The 16,933-nt window shown below is 50.8% G+C and overlaps 1 protein-coding gene across 2 annotated transcripts in view; it reads right to left on the reverse strand.

Annotated features, from left to right (window-relative positions):
• The window catches only part of fstl5 (follistatin-like 5), a 47,471-nt gene that overhangs the window by 13,851 nt on the left and 16,687 nt on the right, over positions 1-16,933 (reverse strand). For both annotated transcript variants that reach the window (XM_030368894.1, XM_030368893.1), the window contains exons 4-7: positions 16,441-16,680; positions 6,536-6,732; positions 4,728-4,848; positions 906-1,072 (exon numbers count right to left, since the gene is read on the reverse strand). In XM_030368894.1, coding sequence (XP_030224754.1) covers positions 906-1,072; positions 4,728-4,848; positions 6,536-6,732; positions 16,441-16,680 — 725 coding nt within the window. The remainder of the gene's footprint in view (positions 1-905; positions 1,073-4,727; positions 4,849-6,535; positions 6,733-16,440; positions 16,681-16,933) is intronic.

Here is a 16,933-nt window from a genome sequence, read left to right on the forward strand (position 1 = left end):
ATGGACAACAACACAGAGAACACATTTCGCACTTTGACAGACACTCGACTTCTCTATGGGACCAACGTGAACCAACAGTTGAAACGCTTGACGCCATGTTCGTCGCCTTTATTATGTCAATGGTCCTCGCATGGACTATACGTCATCCAGCTCAGGTTGCATAGCCGTGCGTGTGTGCGTTCCGGCTCATTAGCATCTGTACCGTGGCGGCCCGTACCGTAGCAGCACACCTCTCCCAAGTGGCCAAGTTGGCCTGGCCTGGCCAGACTGGCCACACTCACACTGGCAGATTTGAGCACGGTAAGGTGTGAAAACGGCCACGGCCACGGCCAGATGGCCTAGTGTGAGTGCACCCTAAGAGGTCTCTAGGGGTCTGTAGGGGGTCTTTATGGTTCTATGGGGTCTTTAGTGGTCTGTAGGGGGTCTTTATGGTTCTATGGGGTCTTTAGTTCTCTGTAGGGGGTCTTTACGGTTCTAAGAGGTTTCTAGGGGTCTGTAGGGGGTCTTTATGGTTCTAAGAGGTCTCTAGGGGTCTGTAGGGGTCTTTATGGTTCTATGGGGTCTGTAGTGGTCTGTAAGGGTCTTTATGGTTCTAAGAGGTCTCTAGGGGTCTGTAAGGGTCTTTATGGTTCTATGGGGTCTCTAGTGGTCTGTACTAGGGGTCTTTAGGGTTCTATGGGGTCTGTAGTGGTCTGTAGGGGTCTTTGTGGTTCTATGGGGTATGTAGTGGTCTGTAGGGGTCTCTATGGTTCTATGGGGTCTGTAGTGGTCTAAAGGGGTCTTTGTGGTTCTATGGGGTCTGTAGTGGTCTGTAGGGGTCTTTGTGGTTCTATGGGGTATGTAGTGGTCCGTAGGGGTCTACGTGAGGGGGGGGGGGGGGGGGGGGGGGTGTACTGTGTACGTACGCTGATGTCCTCCAGGTTCAGCTCGTTGAGCAGCTGTCCGTGGCGGGTCCACATGATGGGGGGTCGCCCCTCCCCCGACACGGCACACGTCAGCACGGTGCTCTGACCCGCCGTTACCACGGTGACGCTCACTTCCTGGTCCTTCGGGAGGGTCAGCTGGTACACGTCTGGGAACACAAACCGTTCAGATTCACTCATCCATTCCAAGTGAAACACACATTGATTCATTGATCCATCAGGTGGGGTTAATGTGGGATTAAGGTGGGGTTAAGGTGGGGTTAAGGTTTGATGTGCCAAGCTTTTTTCCAAGCCGGTCTTGTGAGGTCTCTGGCTGTGAGTCCTCTGTCCTCCAATAACAGGAGACCGTCGTCTATAGTGTCGTTAACTCATAGCTCTTTGAAAAACAAGAGCTATGGAGCGCCATGAGAGAACCAGACGGGAACCAGGCAGGAACCAGGGAGGTTCAGCAGCTCTAGAACCAGGGAGGTTCAGCAGCTCTAGAACCAGGGAGGTTCAGCAGCTCTAGAACCAGGGAGGTTCAGCAGCTCTAGAACCAGGGAGGTTCAGCAGCTCTAGAACCAGGGGCCCAGTAGTCCTGGAGGGTATTATGACGAACATCTCAACGTTTTTCAGCGCCCGACAAGGCTGTCAGCACGGACCAATCACACATTTCCTTCAGGATCAATGAAGTATATTAAAAAATCTCTTCAACACCAACGGTGCGCTATTGGGTGCTCACACAGTCTGTAACGACCAGGTCAGGGTCTAGTGCGGTCTAGGCTACGTGTTGCTCCGTCTCCTTCAAACAGTCCTGTCCACAAATACCCCACTAACCCATAACAAGACATAGGAACATAGAACATGTTGAGGAACGTCCTAGGAACAGGGGGCCGGCGGGGTGGACCTCTGTGTTCTTATGACTTGACTAAACTGCTAACCTTCTCCTCAGAGTGAACTTCAAACGGAGCCTTTCATCCGGCCATCAATCTTTATATATTTATAAAAGTTTATAACTTATCGCAGTGTTACAGCAACGAGGCTTCAATGTTCAGATCATATCACAGCTTAGCCAAGCGCTTATTACCCAATCACAGCGCAGAACCCTGTCAGCTTATAACCCAATCACAGAGCAGAACCCTGTCAGCTTATTACCCAATCACAGCGCAGAACCCTCTCAGCTTATTACCCGATCTAAGTGCAGAACCCTCTCAGTGTCCCCTAATAGAAAAAGGGTGGAAGGTGTGTGTGGAAGATGTGTGTGGAGGTGTGTGTGGCAGGTGTATGTGTGTGCACGTACGCACCAGCGTGTGAGATTGGTGGTGGTGGAATCTCCTCGGTAATATCTCCCTCACCTCCCCCTCTCCCCCTCACCTACCCCTCTCCCCCCTCCTCCCCCTCTCTCCCTCACCTCTTCTCCCCCTCACCACCCCCTCTCTCCCGCATCTCTTCTCCCCCTAACCTCCCGCTCTCTCCCTCACCTCCCCCTCTCCCCCTCACCTCACCCTCTCTCCCTCATCTCCCCCTCTCTCCCTCACCTCCCCCACTCCCCCTCACCTCCCCCTCTCTCCCTCACCTCCCCCTCTCCCCCTCACCTCCCCCTCTCCCCCTCTCTCCCTCACCTCCCCCTCTCCCCTTCACCGTTCCAATTCCAGTCGCATAGAACTTTCTCCCTGACTCACCTCCTCTCCCCTCCCTCTCACCCCCTCACCCTCCCTCCCTCCCCACCTCCTCAGCCCTCCTCTGAGCTCCATTAGCAGAGATCCCGGGGGATTGAGGCAACATCGGCTCAGAGTCGGAGTTGGGGCTAAGGAACCTGATGTTAGATGAGGAGACGGTGTTGTTGGAGGAGTAGAGGTGGTAACCTCTACTCAGGTGAGGGTAACCTCAAGCTAACCACGTGACACAACCTCTAGCTAACCACGTGAAACAACCTCTAGCTAACCAGGTGACTTAACCTCTAGCTAACCAGGTGAGGTTAACACCTAACCACCACCCCCAGGGGTTAACCCTACGACTAAGAAGCAGCCATAAACCTTATCCGTCCCCCATGATGCAATGTGGCGCCATGCAACCGCCTCAGTCGAGGTGGACAACGGAGGCGGCGGAACCCATCCCTCATGTTTGGACAGTCTAATTAAACGACATCACTTCTCCTCCTCTCCCGCTGCCTGCATGAATAATGCATGACCATTAAAGTCTTAACTGGCGCCCTGACCAACAGCGGTGGCGGGGCGGCGCTCCCCACCGAGGTGTGAGCGTTTATGAGCCATGCGGCCGCGACGCTCACCGCCTCCTCCTGTCGTAGAACAACCCGACCCGGAGCGTCTCCCCGCTGACGGGGCCCGCTCTGCATCTGCATGATGCGTCCGTGCTTTATGGAGGTTTGTTACACTTTACGCCGGATAGATCCGTAAACTGGGTGTTAAAAATAGCAGTCTGCCCTCAGGCCCGGGCTCTGTCTGTGAGCGGCATTGTGTGGAGCGTCACGACTGAATTCATCTCTTTATGGTTCGTCATCTAAACAATAAGGATACCGTCTCTGGAAGAGGTTCAATTATTTCACTGCATGGCATTCCCCCGCACTAAAACACACTAGATAGAACACACTAGGACACACTAGGACACACTAGGACACACTAGAACACACTAGATCACACTAGAACACACTAGATCACACTAGGACACACTAGGACACACTAGAACACACTAGAACACACTAGATCACACTAGGACACACTAGGACACACTAGAACACACTAGAACACACTAGATCACACTAGGACACACTAGAACACACTAGGACACACTAGGACACACTAGGACACACTAGGACACACTAGACTGCTGGCTCCTCTCATCTCCTCTCCTGTCACCTCCTCTCACATTCTTTCACCTCCTCTCACCTCCTCTTACCTCCTTTCACCTCCTCTCCCCTCACCTCCTCTCACCTCAACACACCTCCTCTTACCTCCAATTGCCTCCCCTCTCCTACCCTCCTCCCCTCCTCCTGTCGCGGGCGGGTCTAGTTCTACGTTGAGGTTCTCATGTGTTTCTGCTGGTCTCCTCAGAGCCCGGCAGGCTGAGCCTCCCTCGCCGACGCTGCACCAGACAAAGGTCACGGTATCGAGCGGCTGAAATGTCAGCCGAGGGTCGTGAGGACGGAGAGCTCACGGCCCCGGACTGGAGACAGCTTCACAACTGTTTCCCTCACGGGCTAGAGACCGGGGGTTTGGCTCCCAGGACCTCCTGTGGCCCTGGTGCCTTGCTCCAGGGCACCCTTGGATGCAAGGTTGAGCCCCGCCGTCCTCTGTCACTTACCCGTCCTGGTCCAGAACACTGGGCCTCCAAACCGAGCTCACACCGGACTGAACCAGACCGGACCAGATGGAACCAGACTGGACCAGAAGGAGCCAGACGGAACCAGACGGGACCAGACCGAACCAGATTGGACCAGACCGGACCAGATGGAACCGGACTGGACCAGACCGGACCAGACGGAACCAGACTGGACCAGACCGGACCAGACGGAACCAGACCGGACCAGACGGAACCAGACAGAACCAGACAGAACCAGACTGGACCAGACGGAACCAGACAGAACCAGACGGAACCAGACTGGGCCAGACGGAACCAGACAGAACCAGACGGACCCAGAACGGACCAGATGGAACCAAACTGACCCGGACGGAACCGGACTGAACCAGTGGGAACCAGACGGAACCAGACCGTCTATGGGTCCTGTGGGGGTCCTGTGGGGGTCTGGGGGGGGGGGTCCTGGGGGGGTCCTTGGAGGGTCCTGTTGGGGGTCCTGGGGAAACTCACCGAAGGCGGAGTACACCTCCTGCAAGGTGAGGTGGGCGTCGCCGTCTGGGTCGTCGTACTTCAGGAGGTCGTAGAGCGAGCAGGTGGAGGTGAGCCTGGAGAGGCCCTCCTGTCGGATGACCTGAGGAGACACACAGCGGGGTCAGGGGTCAGGGGCAGACACCCAGGGGTCAGGGGTCAGAAACACACACAGCGGGGTCAGGAACACACACACACACACACACCAGGGTCAGGGGTCAGGGACACACACAGCGGGGCCAGGAGTCAGGGGTCGGGAACACACACACACACACACCAGGGTCAGGGGTCAGGGACACACACACACAGGTCAGGAGTCAGAAGATCGAGGAAGAGGAAGAGAAGGGATGGGGCGAGGAAGAGGAGGAAGAGGAGGAGACAGGATAGGAGTACTTGCGTCTCTATTTATACTAAGAATCACTGCAGAAGGAGGAAGAGAAGTGGACCGCCAGCAGCAGGAGGAAGAGGAAGAGGAGGAGGAGGAGCAGTAATCCCAGTCCAGCTGGGGGAGGCTGGAGGGGGCTGGAGGGGGCTGGCTGCAGCCGGCTCCGCCTCAAAGCTAAAGGTCATGTTCAATATTCAATATTCAGGCTCCAGGCTCCAGGGTTTTTTTTGTTGATTTTGCGTTTCTCTCGCCAAACATCGATTGGTTCCCTGGCTGACAGCCAATCAGCATGGAGGATTACGTAAACGACCCAGAATGAACCGGGGGGGGGGGGGGGGGGGGGGGGGGGGGGGATGGGATGTTGTGTCGCTGGAGTCGACACAACATCTCCTCTCAGCAGCGCAGACACAGAGGGAGGGCTTAAGAGACGCTGAAAGACCCCTCATCTCCAGAGAGGGGTCCCAATCCTCCAGGGTCAGAGTGGAGACTCCCCTCTGATACCTCTCCTTCACCCCCCTCTCTCCTCCCTCTCTACCTCCCTGTGTTGGTCCTCTCCTCCCTCCCTCCCTCCCCCTTCCCCCCATTTACTCCCTCTCCTCCCCTATCCTATCCTCTCGTCCCCTCCCTCCTTCCTCACCTCCCTTGTTGCCGTGTGTCAGCCATCAAAGCGACACATGATGACACTTCTAAAGCCCGCCCCTAAACGCTTCCCTGGTGGTTTATGGCGACAGACGTGTTTAGAGCGACACTCTGAAACATTTCAAAAGACGCTCGGTATTAAAGTGCTTTAGTATCCACCGTAAAATATCAGACTGGCTTCCCTTAATCACACAGAGGAAGAGGTCAGAGGAGCCCAAGAGGAACGGCTGTTAAGGTGCGTTCACAACAAACGCGAAGGGGCGACAAGATCCCATGCAAAGTGAACATATAGACGCGACTTGGGCGAATTATTCGCTAGAGAAAACCGGCGACAAACAAATTCGCTCAAGTTGAAATATTTCAGCTTTGCCGCGACATTGCCGTGATGACAGCCAATTACAGTCAACAACGTGGCAACTGAGTGACATGTGTAATGTAACAGCCAATCAGCGTTCAACCGGCCAACCGCTTCCTGCAGTGCAGTCCGGGTTGAACCCCAGCAAATTCGCCTGACAGAACTTGCACAGCGACAGTTAATGATTTGTCGCACGACAAAACTTGGGCGACAACGCGAACAGGTGACAAATGTGTCTTTTGGTGTGAACGCCCCTTTAGAACCGATAGGAGGGTTCAGCTATCAGTATGGTATAGTATAGTGGTTTATATATATATAAATCTATAGAAAATCCATAGCCTAATTTGAACGGCTGCGACATATATATATACATATATATAGGATGAGTATCCAGGTGTAGTAGGGACTCACCTGGGATATCTCCCTGCTCTCCACCTGCCCGTTGCTGTCGCTGTCAAAGCGTCGGAACATGGCGTCGACCAGCTGCCGCCTGGCCGCCATGTTGTCTGTGTGGGCGCCGGCGGGCTGGGACCCTAGGGACCGTCGCTCGTGGAGCTCCAGGACTTTGGTTTTCATCCTGCGGTAGTCGCCCAGCCGGCAGTCATCATCTGGGGAGGAGAGGAAGAGGTGAGCTCCGGGCCTCACCTCGTCTGGACCTCCTGGTCTAAGCCTCATTGGTCAGATTATTATAATTATACAACTTTATAACATGTATAATTATAATAATTAATTATAACATTTTATTCCACGGCTCTTCTCTATGCCGTGGAACTTGCATGGGCCCTTCGCAACTTCCGGCAGTGAATTATATTTGATAATTCACAGTTTCTACGTGTAATTGAACGCCGTCAAGGAAAGTGGATCTTTTGCCGTCTTTCGTACCACTCCGCAAGTAGTCCGGTAACTTGCAAACCCCAGCGTACTCGGTTGCTAAGCGACGTCAAGGTCTTTGGCGGACTATTTCTCAGCTGATCAACACTACGGATGCTGGTAACAAATAAATTGTAAAAAGACACACAGTGTGAAGTTATTTTTTCATTTTGGCACGTAGCTGTGTAATAAGCGGGATAATGTGTAAAACGTTGCGGTCGTTATCGAAAAAAAGCCCCTTCAGGGCAAAGCAAACCTGTTCGCCCTGTCTGGGTTTATTTTCCAGATATGACTGGCGTTCTGTACATTTACTCCCTTTTTTTTTTTTTTTTATTAAACATAATAACACAATGACACAAATATCTACAGACATGTACGAGAACAATAACAACAGACATTTGACAGAACACAACAAGGGATGGGGGAAGGGTGCAAGGATGACACCTTAAGATACATAGACATTACTTTGAACAGAAATATGATAGTGACTATTAATTCTCCAGCATAGAAGCTGCGCGCTCCATGCACATCAAGTCCTTATATCCCCTAAGCCATGTTTCCTTACTAAATCAATCCGTTTTGCGCTCCTTCCAATTTAGAAGGATGAGTCTTTTTGTGGCCAAACAGCCCAATGTCCAGCTCTGGACAGCAGCCCTCCCCACAACATTTTCTGGCTTAAGGCCCAGTAAGCATATGTTGGGACCAACTGGAATGTTTACATCTAAAGACTCTGACAAAAATGATATTACATCCAACCAGAGTGTTTTAACAGCTGGGCATTCCCATAGCAGGTGTAATAATGTGCCTCGCTTGCCACACTCATGCCAGCATAGAGGTTGATGTTTTTTCTCCATCTTGGCTTGTGTGACAGGGGTGATGTATGCCCTATTAAGAATTTTGAATTGTATGATTCGTAGTCTCACACATTTCGAGGAGTACAAAGCCGAATTCCAAACAGATTTCCATTCAGACGCAGACAAAGAAGTATTCAAATCATGCTCCCAGGCCAGCTGGACAGGAGAGTAGGCACTAGGGGCAGTCTTAGATAACAAACCATAAATATTAGAGACCACCCCTGAGGATAGACTTGCTTGTTTTAGACGCTGGTCTACTTCTGGACATGAAGAAGGTGTGGCTCCGTCTTTACATTTCTTACTAATAACCGCTGCCAGTTGGCCATAGGTAAGAAATGATGAATGTAAAAGACCATATTGATTTTTAAGTTGTTGAAATTGAAGGGTATGGTCTTTGTATATCTGTCCAACTGACATTATACCCGCCCTCTGCCAGATATTATTCCTTAGGGTACGTCCTCCTGCAGAGAGGATAGGGTTACCCCAAATAGGGCAAGATGGTAGAGAGAGCCCCTCAATGCCTAGTCTCCTGTGCAGTTGCTTTACGATAGAGCATGAAAACTGAATTATAATGTTATTCAGTAAGGGTGGTGGTTTTGGGCAGTACCACATTGATGCCAGGGTTATGTTTCCATTTTCAGGCATGACAGATTGCTCCAACCATTGCCAACTACCTATCGGAAAGTCATTATTATAGGCCCACGATAAGGGGTACTTTGCATTAAAAGACAAATAATACTGAAATATATCCGGAACTCCCAAGCCTCCCATTGATCTCGGGATAATTAATTTGTTGTACCCAATTCTGGGCTTTTTATTATTCCAAAGGAACTGGGTAAAAAGTGATTTAATATCCTTAAACCATTTTGGTGGGAATTTAAAAGGAATAGAGGAGATGATATGAGAGAGCCTTGGGAGAACATTCATTTTCAACGTTTCTGCTCTACCCCATAGAGAAAGGGGTATGGCCGTCCATCTACTGATGTCCTCTTTAATGGACTGGAAAATGCCAGGGCCGTTAAGGCTGAAGATTTTTGTAATAGGAGAGACAATGTTAATTCCTAAATATTTCATTCCATTTGTTTTCCAGATAAAGGGGGTATCAATTAGATCTGTACATTTACTCTTACATAATAACCATGTTGACCTCTGGGGGTAAAATTGTCTTTCACTCCTGAAGCCGTCCCTCCTTTCACAGCAGCTCAGATCCCTGGTGGGCCAGGATCCGGATGGACCAGGACCCTTATAGACCAGGTCCAACTGGGGCTTCCTAAGTCCTCTCTCAGGTCCTCCCAGTGATTCCTGCTGACTGGAGCTCAGTGCTTTTGGGATGCGGAGGCGATGGCTCAGATCTGTTTGGTAAGCAGACCGTTTGGTGCTGATGATCACACTGACATCTCCAACCTCTTACCCTCAGCTGATTTTTATTAAAGCGTTCATTTGAGGCTTGATTAAGCAGAGGGAAGTACACAATGCAAACAAGACGGCTGGTTTGTCCTCAACAACCGCTGCACATTATATCCTTGGAGATCTTAATACTACACAATCAACACGATGTGGTATAACATAATTAAATGTTGAAATCCTGCTTATTGCTCCTTGTACAAACGCTGGCTAGTAATTACCACTGGGTGTCTCGCTCTGTGCTGCTCGTTTCCAGCGCCTGTCTCTCATTGTCTGCATCACAACAACCTAGTCGACTGAGGCTCTATGGGGAATGAACCTTGATCTGCTCCCCGTGTTTCCTGCTCTGGAAAACACCTGAGGTGGAAAACACAGCAACAGGGCTCGGTGGTTCACAAGTGGCTCTCCAGGGGATTCACAACAACAACATGCTAAGAAGAGAAGCACCGTGTAGCCGTGAGAGAGAGATCAAGAACGGTGACACTTCCCTGATCCTGTTAGGACTTTCTGCTAATGATGCGCTTCTACTGGTTGAAGAGGCCAAGGCTTTGATGTTGAGTGAGATCTCTGGGGAGTCTCTGGGGTGAGGCGACACCTCAGGTTCACTCTGCGTTGACATGAGGCAACAGAACTGCATGGTTACAGGAAGATTCTGGAGTGAAAGCTGAGATAATCCACCTAGCATCATGTTTTCAGGATCAGCTGAGTGCCCTGAGAGGTCCTGCTGCTCCAAAGACTGGCTCCTCTACTGACCCCCTCACACTAGAAGGGTTAGCTACCTGACACTAGAAGACTGTGTTGTGTTGGGGCTAGCTACCTGACACTAGAATACTGTGTTGTCTTGGGGTTAGCTACCTGACACTAGAAGACTGTGTTGTGTTAGGGTTATCTACCTGACACTAGAAGACTGTGTTGTGTTAGGGTTATCTCCCTGACACTAGAAGACTGTGTTGTGTTAGGGTTATTTACCTGACACTAGAAGACTGTGTTGTGTTAGGGTTATCTACCTGACACTAGAAGAATGTGTTGTGTTAGGGTTATCTACCTGACACTAGAAGACTGTGTTGTATTAGGGTTATCTACCTGACACTAGAAGACTGTTGTGTTAGGGTTATCTACCTGACACTAGAAAACTGTGTTGTGTTAGGGTTAGCTACCTGACACTAGAAGACTGTGTTGTGTTAGGGTTAGCTACCTGACACTAGAAGATGATGTTGTGTTAGGGTTATCTACCTGACCCCAGAAGATGGTGTTGTGTTACGGTAAGCCACCTCTCATCATACACTGAGACATGCACACACTGACACCCACGCACTAAGTGGCGCACTGAGACATGCGCTGAGTGAAGCACACAACGTTGGGGATTAGACGACTATGTGGAACAAACATGAATCCAGAGAATGCCATTTAACAATAACGTTTTAATAATAATGTAATCGTCTGGCCACGTGCTGCCACTGGTTCAGTTTGGCTTCACGTCCCACAGGGAAACGTTTGACATTTGGAACGTTATTGGATTGATTCAATAGAGACAAACAACATGTCGACACTCATTGTCGATATGTCTAACCCGGACCCAAACCTCCATGCAGACGTTATCCACCATAATACTGTTAATAGTATTGATACGACTGACACTGCTGATGCTTAGACACAGATGGAGGCCAGTGTGTCCAGATTGGGACAGAGTTCCCACCCAATCTTGCAACAATGGCTCTAGAGCGCTACAGCCATTTTCACATATGTGTGTATTTCTTGTCTATGCACAGAGAACTGGTCTGCGGCTGAGCGCTCGGCTGGCTCCGGTGATTGTCTCGTTGGATTTGTCTCCAACCACCATCCTAGAAACCGTTCCCCAGAACTACATTCTCATTCCCCTTAAAGCCCAAACACCCAGACGCTGGGGAAATCCTGGAAATAGCTTTTCACCACAGAGGACTTCCAAAGCAGTTTCCAAACAGATTCAACATTCTCATTAACTTGTCTGCTTGGGGTTAAGGTAACAGCTTAATTCTCTACATTCCCCTCAGACAAACACAGTCATTTCACTTCAAACATTCAGCTCTTGCTAGAAGCAGAGATTTCCTTTAACTCCTGCTACCAGTAGACATAAGAACCCATACAACAGTCGACATGACACGGACCTCCTCTCCATAGGTCAGTAGACAGAGGACCTCCTCTCCATAGGTCAGTAGACAGAGGACCTCCTGTTCATAGGTCAGTAGACATGAGGACCTCCTCTCCATAGGTCAGTAGACAGAGGACCTCCTCTCCATAGGTCAGTAGACAGAGGACCTCCTGTTCATAGGTCAGTAGACATGAGGACCTCCTCTCCATAGGTCAGTAGACAGAGGACCTCCTGTTCATAGGTCAGTAGACAGAGGACAACCTGTTCATAGGTCAGTAGACAGAGGACCTCCTCTCCATAGGTCAGTAGACAGAGGACCACCTCTCCATAGGTCAGTAGACAGTAGGGATGGGCAAAATGATTATTTTAGTTTTAGTTTTTATTTAGTTCTTTCAATTCAGTTCACTATAACGATTCGTTCGTTTGATTTGTTCGTTTGATTTGTTCGTTACGTAGGATTACGTCATTTTTCAGGGAATCTCACAGGTGTCTGCCCCCCTCCCCGCGAGACGTCCCCTAGCATAATTTAAGCGGCTTCTAGGCTCTACCCCGCGTGAAAATCGACAAGATATACTATATATTACAACCAAACGTCCCACCAATATTTATACCACTTGCTTACTCTCTATATTTCATTCATGGTTTTATCTTTTTTTTGCTTTACATTTAATTCTTCATTATTCAGGCATTACAGAACTTTCATGGTGATAAATAAAAAATACGAACTGCAGTTTAATATCTTTGTTTGTTCTTGAATTGACGTAGAATTGAGCAAAGACTCCTGGGATTGGGAAATGCGTTTATCTAATAAACAGATGGAGGTCAAGTCTATTTTCGGAAATGTAGGGGGATATATGAGTGGCCCCACGTCGAATGGTATGACCCAAGATACGTCAGACAGAGAAAGCGCGCAAATTCGACGGTACCACCTTCTCATTTGTTTACCCAGGTGCCATGGCAACACCATTGCTACCTCTCATTGGCTGAATCTTTGCGAAAGTTGTAGACTCAATCGATATAAGGTCGCGGGGAGGCGAAGCTCTGTTCGTTTGTATATTTTATTTGCGTGACCATATTTTTGTTTTATGTTAAAAAAAAAGAATCAAAGAATCAGTTCTTCTTGTTTTGGGGAACCAGTTCTTGTCGTTCACGTTCGGGATTCGTTCGTTGTGAACGAATCGGTCGCGACCGACTCATCCCTAGTAGACAGAGGACCTCCTCTCCATAGGTCAGTTAACAGATCACCTCCTCTCCATAGGTCAGTAGACAGCGGACCTCCTCTCCATAGGTCAGTAGACAGCGGACCTCCTCTCCATAGGTCAGTAGACAGCGGACCTCCTCTCCATAGGTCAGTAGACAGCGGACCTCCTCTCCATAGGTCAGTAGAGAGTGGACCTCCTCTCCATAGGTCAGTAGACATGAGGCCCTCCTGTTCGTAGGTCAGTAGAGACATGTGAGGACCTCAAATGTCCTGAAGGAGGTTCTGTGAACTCGTCTGGTGGCGCTGGTTTCTCTCTGGGAGTAAGTTTCTCTCTGCTCCCAGTACTCCCAATGCTCCCAGTGTCACCACAGCCGCCTGAACGCCTCCTCTGTTATAGGATCTATTAATTATGCTAAGAAGAACACAAGAACACCGGACCAGGCTGGTCTCTGTCTACTGGTTCAATAGGTGTATCTTTGACCAGGTGTAACTCTACCGGACCAGGTGTAACTCTATTTGACCAGGTGTATCTCTGGAGGAGAGATGACATTTACTGGACCAATAAGAGCCAGCGGTTTAATGTGTGACGACTTTCGGTTTCCTATTTCACAAAGCTAAAGTTTTCTGACAATAATAAAACAAAAACAACTCCATAAGTAAAAATAAAAAATAAAAAAAAGAAACAACAAGGCACGAAGACAACACCCCTCCATCTGTCATTCATATTAGGACGCTGATCAGGATTCAGTTTGTTTCTCGTCAGACTCTCTCTGCTCTGTCTGCTCACCGCAGAAACATCCCCTAGATATGGAGTCATTATCCACATGGAGAGATGAACGTCATTTCATTTCACATCATAAGTCCTCATTTAGATATGTTCCCAGATCCAAACCAGCCCCCATCCCCCCCCCCCTCCTGGATGGGGTGCAGCTGAAACCTGCAGGGAGTCCTCCTCTCAACTGCTCCACCAAGAAGAGCTTTTATTTTGAATTATTTATGTAGAAACAGCAGACCGGAGCCGAGCTGGGAGCCGGCCCCAACCAGACACACCTCCTCTCTCTCCTCTCCTCTCCCTCCTCTCCTCTCCTCTCTCTCCTCTCCCTCCTCTCACTCTCTCTCCTCTCCCTCCTCTCCCTCCTCTCCTCCCCTCTCTCTCCTCTCCCTCCTCTCACTCTCCCTCCTCTCCCTCCTCTCCTCTCACTCTCCCTCCTCTCTTCTCCTCTCACACTCCCTCCTCTCCCTCCTCTCCTCTCCCTCCTCTCACACTCCCTCCTCTCCCTCTCCTTTCCTCTCATCTCCTCTCCCTCTCCTTTCCTCTCATCTCCTCTCCCTCCTCCCTCTTCTCTCCTCTCCCTCTTCTCCCTCCTCTCCCTCTCCCTCCTCTCACTCTCCCTCCTCTTCCTCCTCTCCTCTCCCTCCTTCCAAGTAATGAATCACAGGTTACCTATTCACCCTCCTCCCAAACCCCTCGACAGAACATCACGAGTTCACAGCCTCCTGCAGTGTCGATGTGTAGCATCATGAGCTGGAGTAAATAAACGCCTGGACACAGAGCTTGATACATGAGCAGTAGTTAATAAAGGACTGGAAACAGAGCTTCATACATGAACTGGAGTTAATGAAAGATTGAACAGAGCTTCATACATGAGCTGGAGTAAATAAAGGACTGGACAGAGCTTCATACATGAGTGAGGTCTTCAGGTCCTAGGAGGACATTCGGACTCTGGCGCCACGGCGACCCCGCGGGCGGCCACGCCCCCTGGCAACCTCCGATTTTAGAGGACCCAGAGACACCTGCGGTTGCCGCTGAGTGGTCGCCGTGGAAACGGCCCCTCGGGTCATGGTGGAGGGGAGGGGTCGGTCTGTAAACAGGTGATCAGCAGGCAGCCGGGCCTCGCTGGGCGTCGGGGGGCTCGTTAGCGGGACCACGGGGTGTGGGTGAGGAGATATGTGGGGGGAGTAAGGGTGAGCCCCAGCGAGACCCCCACCCAGCAGACCGACGCCTCGCACGTCACCTGACCCAGAGCTCGTTAGCACTAATTGGCCGCTTGCCTCTCTTGAGGGTGGGCGCTTATTATGGGATGCAGCAGAGAGCATCTCTATCGCTGGGGAGACGGTGAACTGTAAAATTAAAATGATACGCAAGGAGGAGCAGACTTCAGACTGTTGATGTGTTTACTAGGGATCAGGGGCGCCCCCACGCTGGAGACACACCCTCCTGCTGGGGGCCCTGCTGGGGCTCAGACTCAGAGCAGAGAGCCGGATCTCTCCTGGAGGACGGTGTTCACTAGCGACCCCAGACCTCATCAATAATCACCCAGCGGGGGTTTGATGATGACTAGTTTGCGTGTTTGTTTCCCGCCTGCTGACTAGAGGACACGTCTCGTGCTGACATTCAAACATGTCCGGTGTCAGATGGCTGTGGCCTCATGTGACACAACATGTTAGACAACATGGTACACAACATTTTCTGCACACATCATGTCGATGTTTCCTAGCCTGAGGGTGTTCTGTGCACTCTGTGGCCACATGATGAGGTCATCGTGATGAGGTCCCCGTAATGAGGTCATCATGATGAGGTCACCATGGTGAGGTCATGAGAACCTTTGACCCTAGGATGAACCACCTAGTGATGACCTTTGACCCTAGGATGAACCACCTAGTGATGACCTTTGACCCTAGGATGAACCACCTAGTGATGACCTTTGACCATAGGATGAACCACCCAGTGATGACCTTTGACCCTTTAATCACCCCAAATTCAGGTTCTCAAACCGGTTCCGTTCAGGATTCAAGGAACCTACTCTCCAGCAGACCCGCCGGTCTCCACCGGTTCTGAGCAGAACCGTTACTCGAGATGATAGGCTGAGAAGGAGGACACGCCCACTGGTGGTAACGATACCAGATGATAGGCTGAGAACGAGGACACGCCCACTGGTGGAACCGCGCCCATATGATAGGCTGATGCTGCGTTCAAGTATTCTCTGCGAACCGACTCGGATCTCGGATCTGACGCCACGCCCACACTTCAAGCGTTTTATTATTTTCGCTCGGTCGTTGGAGGAAAACATGGACCCCACCCGGAAAGCTGTTGTCGCGGTAGCATTGGCAGAGGACCAGGCGTTTCAAAATAAGTAGGCTATAGGCCATAGGCAGAGATACGGACGCAGTAAGGTATTGCAGTAATACGAGTAATTGAAATTGCCATCTAAACCACCAAAGTTGTCCAAGCACAATAAAAATAGTTCATACTTCAAGTGAAATGGCCGCAGCCATCTTGAATTCTGTCTCGGAACTTTGCTCGGTCACCACTGAGTTCAACCGAGATGGCGAGTTCGCCGTCCGAGGAAAAGGGGCGTGTTTGTGCGTGTCGCTAGGCAACGTCCTCGGACCTCCGAGACGGATGGATAGTAAAACGCAGCATGAGAACGAGAACACGCCCACTGGTGGTAACGATACCAGATGATAGGATGAGAACGAGGACAGGCCCACTTGTGGTAACGCTACAAGATGATAGGCTGGGGATGAGGCCACCCCCAGACAGACAGGTGTTTAGACAGACAGTAGTTCAGACAGACAGGTGTTCAGACGGACAGGTGTTCCTACCAGACAGACAGGTGTTCAGACAGACAGTTGTCCTACCAGGACACAGACAGGCGGGCAGACAGACAGGTGTCCTACCAGGGCACAGACAGGCGTTCAGACAGACAGGTGTTCAGACAGACAGGTGCCTTACCAGGGCACAGACAGGCGTTCAGACAGACAGGTGTTCAGACAGACAGATGTTCAGACAGACAGGTGTCCCTACCAGAGGACATTCAGGTGTTCAAACAGACGGGTGTTGAGACAGGTGTCCTACCCTTGTAGAAGCAGTCCTGGCTGTGTGTGATGGTAATGTGGGCGTGGGTGAGACAGGCCGCCCGGTGCAGCTCGCAGTGGTTCCGGTACAGCGTCCCGTCGGAGCCGCAGACGGGCTTGTAGTGCGGCCGGCAGCGCTCCAGACAGCCGCAGGTCGCGGGCCCGCCCCCCGGGGCGGCCACGCAGTGCCGACCTAGCCCGCACGACTGCTGCTCACACGGCCCGCCGTAACCCTGGGGACCTGCGGACACAGGGTCACCATGGAGACCTCATCAGCCTCATCACCAAGGACACAGGGTTACCATGGAGACCTCATCAGTCTCATCAACACGGACACAGGGTCACCATGGAGACCTGATCAGCCTCATCACCACGGACATAGGGTCACCATGGAGACCTGATCAGCCTCATCACCACGGACACAGGATCACCATGGAGACCTCTTCTGATAGGTCGGCACAGGGAGGAAAGGTTTTCAATTGCATGGTACAGAA

Source organism: Gadus morhua, chromosome 10 (assembly GCF_902167405.1).
Source record: "Gadus morhua chromosome 10, gadMor3.0, whole genome shotgun sequence".
In the NCBI taxonomy this organism is placed as follows: Eukaryota; Metazoa; Chordata; class Actinopteri; order Gadiformes; family Gadidae; genus Gadus; species Gadus morhua.